This window comes from Telmatherina bonti (genome assembly GCF_933228915.1).
Source record: "Telmatherina bonti genome assembly, chromosome: 13".
NCBI classification, from domain to species: domain Eukaryota; kingdom Metazoa; phylum Chordata; class Actinopteri; order Atheriniformes; family Telmatherinidae; genus Telmatherina; species Telmatherina bonti.
In genome coordinates, this window is record NC_136611.1 from 10162839 (window position 1) to 10178729 (window position 15891).

The 15891-nt window shown below is 39.2% G+C and overlaps 1 protein-coding gene across 1 annotated transcript in view; it reads left to right on the plus strand.

The window, feature by feature from the left end:
* Positions 1-247: 247 nt before the first annotated feature.
* Positions 248-15891, plus strand: part of kcnt1b (potassium sodium-activated channel subfamily T member 1b) — a 75617-nt gene continuing 59973 nt past the window's right edge. The window contains exon 1 of the mRNA XM_079251222.1: positions 248-357. Within this exon, the coding sequence (XP_079107348.1) occupies positions 263-357 (95 nt within the window). The 5' untranslated portion in view covers positions 248-262. The remainder of the gene's footprint in view (positions 358-15891) is intronic.

Genomic DNA, 15891 nt, shown 5'->3' on the forward strand with positions numbered 1-15891 from the left:
AATCTCAAACAAGCTAATGCTGCGCCTGTCGTTGGTTGGATAAACATTGAAATTCCACAAACATGTTGATGAGTAGATGTTGCCCTGCTTCGTTTCAAATCTTTTTATCTGGAAAAGGTAAATCATGAGCAAGCATCTTACATGAATTTCATATATAGTTGACATATCGCTCTGCTTCTTGTCGTGCAGATCCTCCAGTGACACCCTGCAGAAAAACAACAGCAGCAACTCAGGTGTTATTCTGGACATCTCCAATCTCAAGATGGCAGATGTGGATTCAGAGGTGCCGCCTCTCCCACCTCGCTACCGCTTCAGGGACTTGGTGCTTGGGGACCAGACATTTCAGAATGATGACAGGTAGCATGTTATGTATGTGCATAGTACATGGGAAAAGCTGTCTGAAAATATTCCTCGTAGGACTCACGTATGTGTGTGTGTGTGCATGTGTTTAAATCTGACAGGAGTAATGTGATAGGTGAAAGCTGTTTTGTGCCTTTATCTACTTTTCCTCATAGATTTTCTACAATTTCCAAACTTATTTCTTTTAATAAATTTCAAACATTTGGCAGGACGTGTAGGTGGGTTGTACTCGAAGGTCCTTTCAGATTTGTATTATTATTATTATTATTATTATTATTATTATTAAGAAGATTTTCCTGCCTGTGGGAACCCTTAAGACAATTTTGACACTGCAGGTGAAAATGCTCAATTACAGTTTTGCTGATAGCTCATTTTTTGGGTTGTTGTTCACATAATTTAATGCGACCGCCTCCGACTGCAGTGTGAACAGTGTACATACAGAAATGGGTCACACAAAAAAGTAAGATTTGAGTCACTTTGACCAAAACCACTGATGCATTTGAGCAGCCTCTGATTAAAACAGGATAACTACTAAACTTGCTCAGCTGAAAAAGCAAGGACATGGCTGAAATGAGCATATCCTTTCTCTTGTTTCTTCTTTCTGAGTATGAAATTTCCAATTTCTTGAGGTATAAAGTGCTGCTGCAGACATAAGAGTGCTGGGGACTGTGGGAGTTGAATTATTGCTGTGGTTTGGGAGGCCGACCAACAGATGCTTTCTATAGCCCATGAGGGGAATTATCCTCAGCTGCTGCTGAGCACTCTGGAGCTCCCCATGGTGCTGAAATGAAGCCGTCTTAAAAAAAAAGGATTAGTGGTTACTCCTATACTAGTTGCTGAAAAGCAAATGAAGATCACCGCTTCACAGTGTGTATGTGAAGTTGACACTCAACAGAACTAGTTATATTATAACAGAAAAGCATGTTTTCTCTTTGCAAATTATCTAAATAATGATCAACAAAATTCAAATGTTGCTGCTTTCACCCAAATCAGTTTTTCTTTGTCATCATTGTGAAACTGCTTGTTTTAGATGCCTTTCAGATGTTATATTGACAAGTTTTGACTTCCAAAACACACTTTTCTGCCTTTTTAATTCTGTTTTATCAACCTGTAAGCCATGATTCCTGCATCTCATGCTACCGTTATCATATTCTTTTAGTTCACTAAGAGGGTTAAATGTTTGCTGATCTGTAAAACTGTTTGTGCGGTGACTGTTGCACTGGTTTGTTAATCTTGTCAGTGGTTAAATGCGACAGAAGGACAATAATGTGTAAGGTACTAATGGCTTTCAGGGTTATACAGCTTCAGTGGATAGTTTTAGTGTTTCGGTGTGCAGATCACTGATCTATGTGTTGTGTCACTACAAGATAATTATCACCCCAGTTTCATTGTAAAGCAAAACTTTTCTATGAAAGTGAATCTAACTTTCTGTTAAAACATGTTTGCGTTCTTTCTCTCTGCTCACTTTGTCTCGGGGGCTTGCTGCAGTGAATTCATGACAGCGTGGTTTTATATCAGTGCAGCGTCGTTCGTCCACATGTAACATTTAGATCAACAGAGCAGTATTTGACCCCCCCCTCCCCCCCCACATGTGGACTTTTGCTCTCCTAGTGGATGCAGTGATTTCTCTGTAGTCAACTACAAATGCCAGTTCTACTGTTTGGATGCCAGTTTTCACAGAAATGTTGATGTAAAAGTTAAATTGCTCGAGCCCAAAGCAAATCATGCAACTGTTCTTCGCAGTATATCCATTTCATGGAAAAAAAAACAAACAAAATCTGTTTTTTGTTTTTTTTAATCAAACTTTTGCATGTTTGAATGTTCTTTTAGATGTATTATGAAAGTGCAGCTGCTTGTATTTTTGTCATTGTTCTTTACTCCTGCTGATCCCCTGTTTTCACTCATCACTGTGCAGTTGCAAAGGGTAATTAGAGCTTGTTGCTGGGCTACCAACACACGCATGCTTTGGTGTGTGTGTGTGTGTGTGTGTGTGTGTGTGTGTGTGTGTGTGTGTGTGTGTGTGTGTGTGTGTGTGTGTGTGTGTGTGTTGGCATCCAAAATACATGTGTAAGTGCATGCTAGATGTGGCCATAACTGCCATGGAAAACACAGGAGACTTCATTTCAAATCAAATAACAGCTGCAGAGTTTCACTTGTGTCTGTGCACGGTGCGTGTGCATGCTGACTTCAAAATGCCAACCTACCGTCGCGGTTTTCAGGTTTGTTTAAGGTTTTCAGCAGATATTCAAACAGACAATGCCACTGGGCTTGGTAGACACTGTTTCTTGGTTGATGATTGTCTGCATGAGGTGATTATGTGCTGAGATGATTATTTTATACCTTAGTTGACACCTGTCAGGGTCCAGGGGGTAGAAGCAGGACTCAAATGCAGGAGGAAGATGTAGAAGGTAGGTAGACATAGGGGATGAGGATTTGTTGTAGAGGTGCAACGTAAGGCGCAGCACAGGCACAATAATTAACTACAAGACTAGGAAAGACAAGAAGCAGACTTCTAAGAAGGAACAAGCGATGGCAACAAGGCAAGACGAGTGTATTCGTATTGCACATTTTATGTACAAGACAATTCAAAATGCTTTACATAAAACATTAAAAGCATTACAGCAGGGTGCAAAAGAAGCCTTAAAAAGTACTTTAAAATTAAAGATGAATTTTGTTTTTCAGTTATTTTACAAAGAAAAGGGAAGTTTTATTGACTCACGGCTGCTTACAGGTGAACTTTTCCTTTTCAGGAATGGCTTAGCTGTTTCTAGTGTCAGATGGAAGTCTCCAAAAAGCAGAGATTTGTTTATAAGTTGTAAAATATCTGAAGCCATGCATCCTAAAATGTTCCCCTGCCTCCTTTTGGCAGGGGATCAAGTCGCTGCTGGCTGTCAAGTGGCAAATGATCCCATCCTGGTTTTCAGGACTGATTGGGAAAAGGTCCATGGTGCTAATGGAAACGAAATGGAAAACAAGGACAATCTGGAAGGACGCAAACAAAACCACTGAGGAGAACTAACTAATCGAGGAGCAGCTGGAGCAAAGTAGTAAGTGGATCCAGGTGTGTAGAGAACAAGAAGTAAAAGGAAACATAATACACAAGGGGATAAACTCTAAAAATAGAATAGCAACAAGATAACTAAGACTCCAAGACAATCTAGAACAGCAACTAAGGAACAGACAAGAACAAAAATTAGAATCAGAAGCTAAAACCCGTAAATCATGATAAAACCACGAGGTGCATGAAGCCTGAAATAATTCTACCTGTGGAGAACCAGGAGCCCTCTGCCCTGGTGGCCTTACCCTCTGTTTCCTAGCATTTGTTGTTAAAAAGCTGAATATAAAGGGCACTGGGTTGCAGGTCTCTGGGGGTAGAGACAACTTGCTGAATGCATTAGCATCAGAAACAAGAATAAAGAGAGCAGGACTGAAAACGGAGGTAAAATCGGAAAATGAAATGTCGACGTGAAAGCAGTTTTACAGGATTTGGTTTTAAGGTTATGTGGAAATGTGTTTCACTTACAGAGCTACAAAATTATAGAAAAGATCATCTTTTTTGTTCTTTTCATTCTTCCATCAATCCAAAACGACGGCTGTGAATGTGCCATATGCGTTTGCATCCTGCTAGCATATGCATGGAAATCCCAGTTGCACAGATTTGCCTCCTCCTGTGTGAGCAGCCGCATCCCATTTGACTGTTGTCACAGAATTTCCTCTTAGGGAAAACATGTGCTGACAAACTCACAAATCGTCTCAGCTTCTAGCAGAGCATGCCAGATGCTCTGCTGTAGAGACAGTGTAGGCACTTGGTTATTACAGCAGGTTTAGATGATCTAAAAACTGGAGATCCATTGGTTTAAGTGATTTTCTTTCTCGGCATGAGGTCTACTTCTCTCGCAGATTTTCCACATTAGGTGAACAATGATCGAACAGCAGACATGTGTGTTTTGTTTCAAGCTGTTGTGTGAAAGTGTTCCTCTCCAAAAAGAGTAACTTTACTTATTCTAATGTAATGTTGAGGAGCTTTGAGTCAGTCTCTACTGGGAGCATGTCGAGGGTTAAGTAAAGCCTGGGATGTAATCCTCTGAGGCTGTGGTCAGTCACAGTCCGAGCCAGATGCTCACCACAATGGTGGCCATGTGTATTTTTGCTATTAGTAATTAACACCCTTTGAATTATTGGACTCATTCTTTACCTGAAAATTAACCCCATAACCACTGGGGCTTCGTGCCCAGACCGTTTTTATCTATTTTTTAATATAAAATTTTGTACAATCTTTTAGGTGATTCATATTTCCATGCTGCTGTGCCTGCCGATCCGTCAGTAGCATTAAAATATGGTATCAGTGCAATCAGGTCAATGCTTTATCTGATAAAATTATAATATGCATTAACTATCTGTTTACAATCCACAAGGGCTGTGAGAGGCCTCTCTTCTGGGACCTTAAGACATGCAAAAAAAAAAACCCAAAAAAACAAAGACATCTTTGCACAAGACTGTGTCATCATATTTGCAGCGGCTTGCTGTCAGGCCCCACTTGGTTAAAGGACAAGCCTCATCCAACAGAGCAAACACGGCCATACTTCAAATTTAAATTCACTTTATTTATGTGTTAGGAACTTTGTTTGCAGAGGAGACGGTGCAACAAACACAATGAAAACATTAAAACATGTATTGAAACACGCTGGCATCCATTCATACTGTTCATCACAATAAAAATATTAAATAAATTAATTAAAATTAAAAGCCACAGTTTCCTGATCAGCTGTTTACCAAGCGAACAGAGGTTGGGATGAAACTAGAGGATGCTCTCTTTGTCATCGGTGAACGGGACCTCTACCTGTGCCCTGAAGGGTAACAGGATTTAGTAAGAGTTCAGTGGGCGTGAGGAGTCTGTGGAGATCTTTGCACCTTTTCTCAGAACTCTGGTTCTTGAAAGAAACTCCACATATTCTCAATAACATTTCTTCTGGTGGAAGTCCTTCTGGAGGGGGCCTGTTGTTGACTGTAGTATGTGAGTCACTCCAGAAGGTACCTGCCTGCAGGGATCTCCTGACCCAAGTGGAGGTGGAATTGATTCATCTGTGCCCAAAAACTGTTGCCTGTTCTTGCATACCTGTTAAGAAGTTCAGTGTAATTGCAAAAGGCTTTCTGATGGCAGTGATTATTATGTTGACAGCATTGTCTAGAGGATATCCAGAAACTGTGTGCATTTAGGCTGCAGTTGATTTATAGCTTCTCATTTCTGGTCCAGTTTGCAGCTATATGTATTTGTTTGGATTGGATGTTTCCAGGGGCTCATGCATGCATCATGTGCTGCTTAAAGGAAGTCTGCCCTCTGAGACTTGAGGTTGAATTCTGCATCCCATGTCGGATTTGGTTGTGTTGTTACAGGTTTTAGTTTCCAAATGACCTCCAGGATGAGACAGCATGTTGCTGAGAGCTTCATAAAAAGAAGAAACACGACTTCTTATGTCCAAAGAGGATTCTAGTTAGCAGGAATTAAACAAATGATGATGTATCCTTGCTCTGGGAGTGATCATTTGAAACCAAATTTGATTTAATTCAATGAGATTATGGTGTTGTCATGAGCCTCAATAATATTCAGGACAACTTGAATAATAATTCAGTTTACAGTGAGACATTAATGTGGTTTGTGTCAGGGTGTATCCTAGCTCATTCCTCCTCTGACAAGCCTCCCCTCTCCTTCAGATGCATTTTAGGAATCTAAACATCTTTAAACGTGCTGAGCTGTGATCAGTTTTCAGGTCACAAGCAGGAGGATGAAAGATAGTAGACAATTAATCATAATTATGCATATTGCATATTTTGGACCTTTTTTCTCTTATTCAACAAATGATTCTTTAGAATCCCTGAAAAACATGCTGTACTACATGGTAGAACAGGATGTTAAAGGGTAAAAAACAGGAGTTAGGAACATATTTTCCTACAGGGTGGATGGTAAAACAAATACTCAAAGATGTTTTGGATTGAAACTTGAATTGCCCAAAATGAATTTGTACATTCCCATTGGAGTACTTTGCACTAAAATAATGGTTTTCTTCCTTAGCAGTACTCTAAGTGTGTGATATGTTTTTATAAACCTAGCCTGACATGATGCAATCTGCTTGCTCTTGGAAGTAACTTTAGGTAAAGTGAATCAGTGTCTCTACAAGTGACATTTAGGTTTCCAGAGGACCCAGAGATCAAACCCTCAGCCCTGTCACGGTTTTAGAACTGGCTAAAGTACATAATCACTGTAATAAAACTAACTACATCATCGATAAATAAAGATGAAGTTTGCTTCTAAAATAGTTTATTTGTTTGGAACCAGTTATCATGCAGTTGAAATGCATGCTGAGCTGGTGGAGAGGTTAAAAAAAAAAACAAACAAACCATGTGGCACTTTAGTGCTAACTTTTTCAAGTCGTCTGTCTAAACTCGTTTGCAGACGTTGCTTCTGTTTTTAGTCCTGATTCTTTGGATGGGAATGCTTTTATCCTTTACCGCTAGAAGTGCTAAATGGATAAACCCATGAAACATTATATGCTGCGCGTGTCATGGTCAGCTGTTTCTACTTACCGTTATCAGCTGCGTGTCATCATGTCTTTTATTTCCACTGCAGTGATTGGCTGGAGTGGTGTGCTGGGACGGACATAAGGCATGAGTGCACCGTGCTCAGACAGAGGTCACCGCCAATCTCGCCACCGTTTCCTTTTGGTTGTTTTGAGTTGGGAGTCTCCACTAGTCCAGTTTTTGGACTTTCTTCCTTTCTTCCTTGGTTTGATCATCTTTTTGTTTGGGAGCAGCCCAGATCCTACAGCCCGCCGCATGGCCGGTTTGACACTGCTCCTTTCTTTTGCTTATTTCGGCTGGAGCTCCCTTCTCCTTTGATTACCGTGGTTTTCCTTAATAAACTGTGTTAAATGCTGCTGTTTGGTGGTGGTCTCGCTTATATGTTATGGTTCCTACTCTTGAGCTGTATTATTGTTTAGGGACCGTAACAGTATAAAAGGTGTGGTAGATAGTGAGTAAACTGGGGATTTGTTGGCAACCTCTGATCATCTGTCCCACCTTTCTTCCATGTTTTAGTCAGTGGTTTCTAATACAAGCAGAACTAATGGAAACAGTCATTTACCCCCTTTCTTCTGATGGAGTCTGAAGCAGTGAATCTGATTTTTTTTCTGCATGCTTTAGTAAGTTTTTGAGCAAAGTTTGTTAACGTTTGACACTCTTACAGTATTAGACCCTTCTGTGCTGTCATTTCCATTAATCTCATTGTTTCTGTGATGTTGAACTGTGAGAGTACAGTTTGCATGTGATTGTTTGCGTGGGGGGGAGCAGGAAATTTCCCTCCCAGGCTGCCATTATTTCCATAGTTGGGTGTCAGAGGGCCATTATGACAACTTAGCTGCGGGGGTGCTGAAGAGGAGCAATCACACTTGAAGTCATGGGTCTGACAAGCAAGTGGTGGCTGCGTGGGTGTGTGCTTGTCTGAAAGTGAGCACCGTCTGCACAGGTGTTTATGTGTGTGCTCAGAGTGTGGGCACAGTAGTGTGTGCACCTGTGAATGTCTAATTAAGTTTGTGTATGTGGGTTTATTTCTCTTTCCAGTCAGGGGGAGGGGGTGCAGCCTCAGTCAGTCAGAAATAGAAATAAACCACCAAATACTGGTACACATGCCTACATGGCCAACGGCAAAGCAGAATGAAATTTAATTTTATCCGGCCTTTCTCTGTGTGTCAAATCATGTTTCGGTTTCCTTTTCTCTTCTAATGAAAGCAGGATGCTGATGGGAGTAGTGTCAGCAGAGTTAACGGTGTTAATTGCTCTCCTAATCAACTCTTAATATCTTCTTGAGTGTCAAACAGTGACACTTGTGAAGCAGCACTGACTCATGTTGCTGTTGTCCAGCAACGGCTAATCTCATACTCTGACTTCTTGTAGGGAACTGCATCTCCTCTAGAGCTGCGACTGAGACAAGGCGCTGCAGATAGAAACTCCCAGCAGAATAAAATGTCAGAAGGCAAAAGTTACGTGCTGATAATTGCAGCAGCTGGGGTTTTTTTTTCTTTTTTTGCACTGGTTCTGTTGCAGAGGCGCCTGCTAGGATTTGATGCCTGCATTATTTCCAACTGAGCGAGTTTACGAGGCTGATAAGTCGAACAGCAAAGACAAAAGGGGAGGATGAGGAACAGAGCAAACCCAAAACCCAGAGGATGAGGAGGATCATGTAGACGACAGATAAGAGGGAAGAAGGAGGACAGAGCGTCAGAGAGATGAGGATGACAGTGATGAGCATGAGCTTTTAGGACTAACAGCCTGACTGCTTGCAGGCTGTATTCACACTAAAGGTTCATGTCCTACTCCCTTTTTAAATGTAAGCTTTTCTATGTAGAAATTATGTGTATAACAGGAAATACTTCATACATATAGTATTTACAGAAGTTACAAGGATGTTCGGTTGCCAGATAAACAAATCAAGCGTGCATATCTATTCTAATGCTGCTGCTTCATCATATAGACCCATTATATTAAATATATACTTAATCATTCAGATTTCCATTTTAAAGCATCCTACTCACTGAGATCACGAACATCTGAGCAGGAAATGTCTCTTTCAGTGGATTTTTATTATCCCAGGGCGATCATTACATTTCTGACTAAACTTATCTAATGAGGGAGGATCCTGGTGGTCTTTTATCAGCTTTGTCATGATTTATTTTCCTCATGTTTGTCAAGTAAAAAATGAATTTCTGCTCTCTACACAGAACATGGAGCTGCTTGCCTGATATACTCACTCACATATTTCTCAGTTATCCTTGTGGTGGTTTGAAGCAGAAGCAAGTGGTTGCAAATGTGCACGTGCAGAAAATTGCCACTTTCTAATCATAACGATTGAAATATAAAATCTTAATTGGCCTCATAAAAGATGGATTTAATTGAGCATTCAGCCATTTAAGTCTAATCAATATCAGCAGAAGGCTCCATCTTTGTTTCTCAATCTGGTTCAACTATTCTGTCTGTGCCACAAAAAAAGTATTTTTTTTCTTTAAAAGTTAACATATTCCATGACAATAATACTTCATAAAGATTGAATGATTAGTTCATGTTAAATCATACGTGACTGATTAATAGAGAGACTGTCCAGGAACTGACCAGTAAATACCTAATCAACTCCATCAGCATGCTTTCTTACTGGTTTCTGGATGAATGAACCATGATTGAAGCTGAACCCTGATGCAGAAAGTGTATGAAGTATAAGTGGAATATTAATCAAGTTCACTGTGTTCCTTTTTGCAAGACGAAGCAGTTTGTGGCCGCTTTTGTGAGCTCAAGCTTATCAAGGTATCATTTATTTCTGTATCGTGCATTTGGGCTGGAAATCTCTTTGCAAACCACAAATTGATTCAGTTACTATCACAGCTGAGATGTGGTTATAAGATGCCCACTGAGGCACCTTAATGTGTTTTCTTTTTTCCAGTGCAGGGCTCCTATTTTTCCGTGTGATTATTTGGTACATTCAGACAAAGTATTTCTGATTTGATTATTTATATTTGATATATTTTTATTAGAGAACACTAGAATTAGTTATTTGTTTCATCCTTTCTGTGTCAGGATAAGGATAAATATCACTTGCTTGAAGGTTGTCTGTTTAGCAGCAGCTACGACTTTCCTCCTTCAAAGTGAGAAGCCAGTAATGATGATAATAATAATACATTTTATTCATGGAGCACACTACATAATGACATTTTACATAAAACAGATAGTAAACAGGCATTTACTTCATCTTTGAAGTTAAAATGAAGGATATTTAACATTAAACACACTTTTAAAAAGATGAGTTTTGAGTAGAGATTTGAAGATGGATGGTTGTGTGCAGGGTCTGATTGGAGGTGTCAGAGACTTCCAGAGAGAGGATGCTGCAGTGGGGAAGGCTTTGTCTCCCCAGCTTCTCTGCTTGGTTCTGATGGGAGGGTTTGGAGTCTGAAGACTAAAGGTTTAGGAAAGAAGTGTAGGGGAGCAGCATGTCAGCACGGTAAGAAGAAACCTCATTATGGAGGGCTTTGAAAATAAAGATGAGAACTTTAAAGTGAATGCATTGAAGGATAGGAAGCCATTGAAGGTTTTTGAGCACAGGGGCGACGTGATGTCGGATGCAGGAATGGTGAAGAAGGCAAGCGGCTTCGGGATGTACTGAAGGTTATCGGGAGAGTGAACCACAGAGGAGGCTGTTGCAATAATCCAGTCTGGAGGTGATGAAGGATCAAAGTTTCAGCAGCTGTGGAGGAGAGTGACGGACAGAGGTGAGCTGTGTTTATGAGGTGGAAGAAGGAAGGTCTGGTAATACTGCTGATGTGGCGTTCAAATGAAAGGAGGCTGCTGAAGATGACTCCCAGACTGCAAAGAACACAGCCTTAAAAACAAGGAAAAAAAATGTACAAAAATTAGGTAAATGTTGTTTAAAATAAGATAGATTATCTGCCAACAGATCAAGAAAATTTGGCTTGTCAAGACTTCCCAAAACAAGTAAAAATACTCTTAAAACAAGAGGAATTCTCTGGCATAAAAACTAATATTTATCTTACCTTTAAAAAAAATAAAATAAGCACATGTGTACTCACTTTAAGATTTTTAATCTTACTAAGATTTCTGTTTTTAAAGTGCAGGTTGCAGGTAAGAAGAGGGGCTAGTGTGGACTGGTCAAGAGGGAGGCACAAGTCAGAAGTAGAATTAGGGCCGACTATTTGCACGTCAGATGGCCTGCACCCATGATTTTATATCTGGGAGGCTGTTGGTGAAAGTGGAGACGGTTGTCCTCAAACCATGATGCATGTTTCCCTTCTTTCTAAATTATCTCAAATTAATATCATATAAACCAAAGTGATTCCACATGCTAACCTGTGTCTGTGTGGTCACTGGAGACTGAAAGTGCTTCGCTTTCACTCCTCCAGTTTCCTTCTTTTGCATTCATTCATCATTATATCATCAATTAACATGCATAAATTAATTGATTTTGGCATTTGGGATTCAGATCAGAGCCGTCGACTCCCCACCACTGATACCCAAGTTGTCTAAATGATGACTTTATGTTAAAGGATAAAACATAACAAATAAAAACACTGTGAGACATTTTTCTCAAACTGGATTTTCTAAATGTCATCTTACATAAAAATGTGCTGTATTTGAAAGTGCATGTTTCTCTGAGTTATGTGCACATTTACACTGAGCAAACTGAGCTTGCAGTGTAGACCATAGGTGGTATTAGTCATCACCATCACCACAGAGTGGGTGTGAAACACTTAAAATCCCCTAGACTTGTCCTCAGCAGCAGCAGCAGCAGCAGAATGACTGCACATCTTAAACATGCTGTTAAATGTAAGGATTATTGTTGCTGCTGCTACAAACATGCTTTCCATTTTCTGTTTAGATTGTATTGGGGTGGGGGTTGTCAAAGGATTTGTTCAACCAGTTACTCTCGTGTGGTGAATATGAAAATAATCCAAGTCAGGTCATTACTAACAAGCTGACATGGAAATCTTCATTTTCTCTGCATCATTTTAAATGTATTTTAGTGAATGCACTACTGAATGTGGCTCTGCATGCTTAAGCAAACACCTCTTCTGAAAGGTTTTCATTGTTTTTCTGCTGAAATCATCAGAACATTACCGCGCCTGACTGCACAGTCTCTGGAGTGCAGCTCAAATGGGACAGATAATTATAGGTAGACTGCAAAGGGACATTATCAGGGGGATGCTCTGAGAAAAATAAGATTTAATTTCCCTCCTCCAAACTTGTTCGTCTACTGGGCCACTTCATCTCTTTGTCCAAAAAATCTCGGGTGCATTTTCCATGTCACTCCTGCGCTTTGAGGTGGCAGCTTAATTAGCATGGGTGAAGCTGGCTTGTCAGAGACTGTGAATGATGGAGGCATTTTCATGAGGTTGCCAGCACAAAAAATAAAAAAGTTGCTTCAGTGTCGCACAGAGGATTATTCTGGAATTGCAGAATCCACTTTGGTACACTTCAAAGCAATTTAATTTATAAATACAGTGTGTTGGGCTAAATCCTAAAGCTGTATATGTAATTAGCATTTACAGTTTAAAAGACAAACTATGTACATCTCAACTGTAGTCATGGAAAATATCAGTCATTGAGGATTTTTAACGACTTTTATCTGCATTTGTGTAGATTTCTGGTGGTGCTGTCTGTGTTTACGTGCCTGTTTGAGTGTTTGTGCCGTAGCCAAGGCAATCATTAAAACGGATTATAATCATTGTAGCTGTCACAGTTCACTGATCATGGCTTTGCAGTGTTATTTTAGAAAAGAGGCCAGTGGCAGCCTTTTATGACTATGACTCACCTGTCTTCCTGCCACCTGATGTTATTTTCCTCCCTCCATGTTAAACACTTATATTTATTGGACTAGAACATTACATATGATTAATCATAGCTATTTTCTTTGATTTTTGTCATCCCTTTTTTTATATGCAGCTCTGGAACAAAGTAGGCAACCCCTGCTATAGTTAATTCAGCATCTGTGAGTGTAACTACCTTAAATAATGCTGATTCCAGTGTTTTCCTCATGGGGATCCTCCTCCCTGGGGGCTATGACTACTCTGTCTGTGGAATCGTTGCAATGGGGGATGGCTCTTTTCTCGATGGCGTTTGCATTGCAGCGTCTTGGCTATGGTATGGACTGGGACCTGACCTGAGTGGGACTCTTCCTGTGGTGACGCTGTCTGTGGTCAATATGTTCCAAGTGCTCAAAAACTTAAAAGAATGACTGAGAATCTCATTTCTCCTTAACAGTAATGTGAGCCATTATGATACTGAGCAGGTAGAAAAATCAATAGACTGATCAGTGGGTCATGGTATTATTGAAGGAAAAGTAAGATTACATGTATTTTTCAATTCCTTTATGGAATATCCATCCAATATAAAAGTATATGAGCTACATCTTTAGTTTGGAAATGAGACGATACAGTTAGATTGTCTCAGTTTATGCAAATGATGACAGCGGTGCCGTTTCTTTTTGGCACAGTGTCACGCTGTGAGCAGCTGTTTTATTCATGGAACCGATGAACGCAGCCTGTTTGTTATTAATGTGGCTTAGAAACAACCCCTGCATGCTTCCATGGAGGTTTTAAAGGGGAATTTGTAATGTTGTCTTGGCGATGTGAAGAGGAAAAACTTCTTACTGCACAAACAACAGCAGCATCTCAACAATTTGATCTTTCCAGGACGAGTTTTTATGCTTAAATTTTGGGTTAAATGTACAGTTAGAGCACACAAAATAATTGCCAATTAATATGTGAACTATTTTGTGGGTAAAGCAGCACCCATGGACTAAAACTACCTTGTGTGTGCAAAGCTTGAAGGCATTTTTCCCTCCTGTGTGTAAACCTGCCAGTGTCACTGGCTAGACTTCCCTCTCCTCCTTGGCAGTGATGTGCACAGGCAGACATCTCGCCCACAGCAGCGCCAGCTCATCGCCCTAATATGTTTTGACAGTAGAAGCATTATAGCAGCTCTCAACGCCCTTCTGCAGCACGAAGCAGGAGTTAAGGAGCAGTCAGTAGCTTGGACATCTTAACCCTTGTGGGTTGTTTCAATTTACTGCCCATTCCAGTCATTCCAGGACAAAAAAAAGCCTCTTTCAAAAAATGTAAAAATGTTACAGATTACTTTTTCTGGTTTGCTCAAATCATTCAGTACATTTTATTCTATTAATTTAACCCCTTCTATATGCTGGTTCAATCACTTGATGTTGCATATTTATTGGGGAAAAAACTTTATAAGTTATTTTCCATATGATAAGGGGGGCTGTGGATTTTATTTAAAGATCTGTTTTAAATGTACTACAATATTTTTACTGCCAAACATTTAGTTTGTTTATACGATTTATAATCTCCTGCCCTTTTAGGTATTTATGGACTAAAAAAAGTCATATTCCAAAAACTGCTGTAAAAACATTTCAGAGTGATATTTTTCCACTTTTTTTGTGGTTCAAATCACTCAGTAAACTTTACTTCTAATCAGATCTACCAAAAACATCATTATTCAATGTTGTTTTAACCCTTTTAAAGTAAAAGCCTGTTTAATTACAGGATGTTTGCTTTTCATGGAAATAAAATTAAATGAAGCACAAAAAATTCATTTATCAAAAAAATACATGTTTGGAAGCTGGGTGGTTTTTTTTTTTTTTTTTTTTAAATCAGTCATTTTCTCTTTCTTAAACTGGGATAAAGTGTGCATTTTCAAAGGAAATAAAATGAGCAGTGTTGGGAAATGATTTGTTAAACATACTAGTACAAATGTTCAGCCTTAAATGTACTAGAAAGTAGTAAAAACATTGAATTTGATCACTGGATAAAATTCATATCGCCAACATATATTACATGTAAAATGACTGTTTTTTTTTAATTAACCAGTGACATCATTCGATCAAACTGGTATTAAAAGGGTTCAGTCAAGCTTTAAAATACCTTTTTTTGGTAGTTTTGATTTGGATGGAAGCTGATTAAGCTATTTGATTTAAAAAATGGAAATAATAATAATAAGTAGTAACTTTTTATAACACTTTATAAGAGACTGCTTTTCAAGTCATCTAATGACCCAAAAGGTTAGTAAATAATTTCCCACTTTTTTTTTTTGTTGACCATTCAGATGAGTTAATATTGCAAGTTTTTCTAAAGAAGTGCTTAAAACTGTGTGATATTGTATTATTTGGCTGATATCTGTAATGCCGATACTTTTTTTAATGCCGATACTTTTTAGCCAATAAGAAGTACTGATATCAAATATGCGAAAACACATCTAAGATGATGGCCAGAAATTGTGGGAAAAATCACTCAAAAAAGACTAAATAAAACTAAGAACTAGTTACTCAGGACCATTTTATAGCCCATCAATGTTTTAAATAAATTTAAAAAATACTTTTTTTTTTTCATTATGTCTCTATATTTATCTGCCATGTTTACATGTTAAATGATATGACGACTTCATGATCTTGTGTTTTCCAGCAGTGCTCCAAGCTGCGTTTTGTCTCACACGGTACGAGTCAGAAATGTCTTAGCAATGGCTCTAGCTGAGCACAGTCCTGCAGTTTCCAGCTCTGCCCTCCAGAATCGAGTATTTCTCTCCCTTTTTCTTTCAATTTCATCCCATCAGTTGAAAGTCCTCATCTTGCAGAATTCTTCAAAGTTATGTAGCCAAGTCTGTCAGAGCTGATCGCTTTTCCTGCTTTGTCCAATAGGTAATAAGCTTCAGCACTTTGCACATGTGTTTGTCACATCCCTTCATTTTGCAACTCTTTTAGACCTCGGCTTTGGTCTGACATAATGTATGAAAATATTCAGAATGAATCTGAAGCACCATGGCTGGTTTGTCCTGCTGTATAAACTCTAAACCTTCTACAGGAACTATATTAGATTTGATTTCTTCCGCTTATTCTTCACTTCATCTCAGCGTTTATCTTGTCTCCTCTGATTGAAGTTTCATCAGCTTCGGTTCTGCACCTGAAATAAG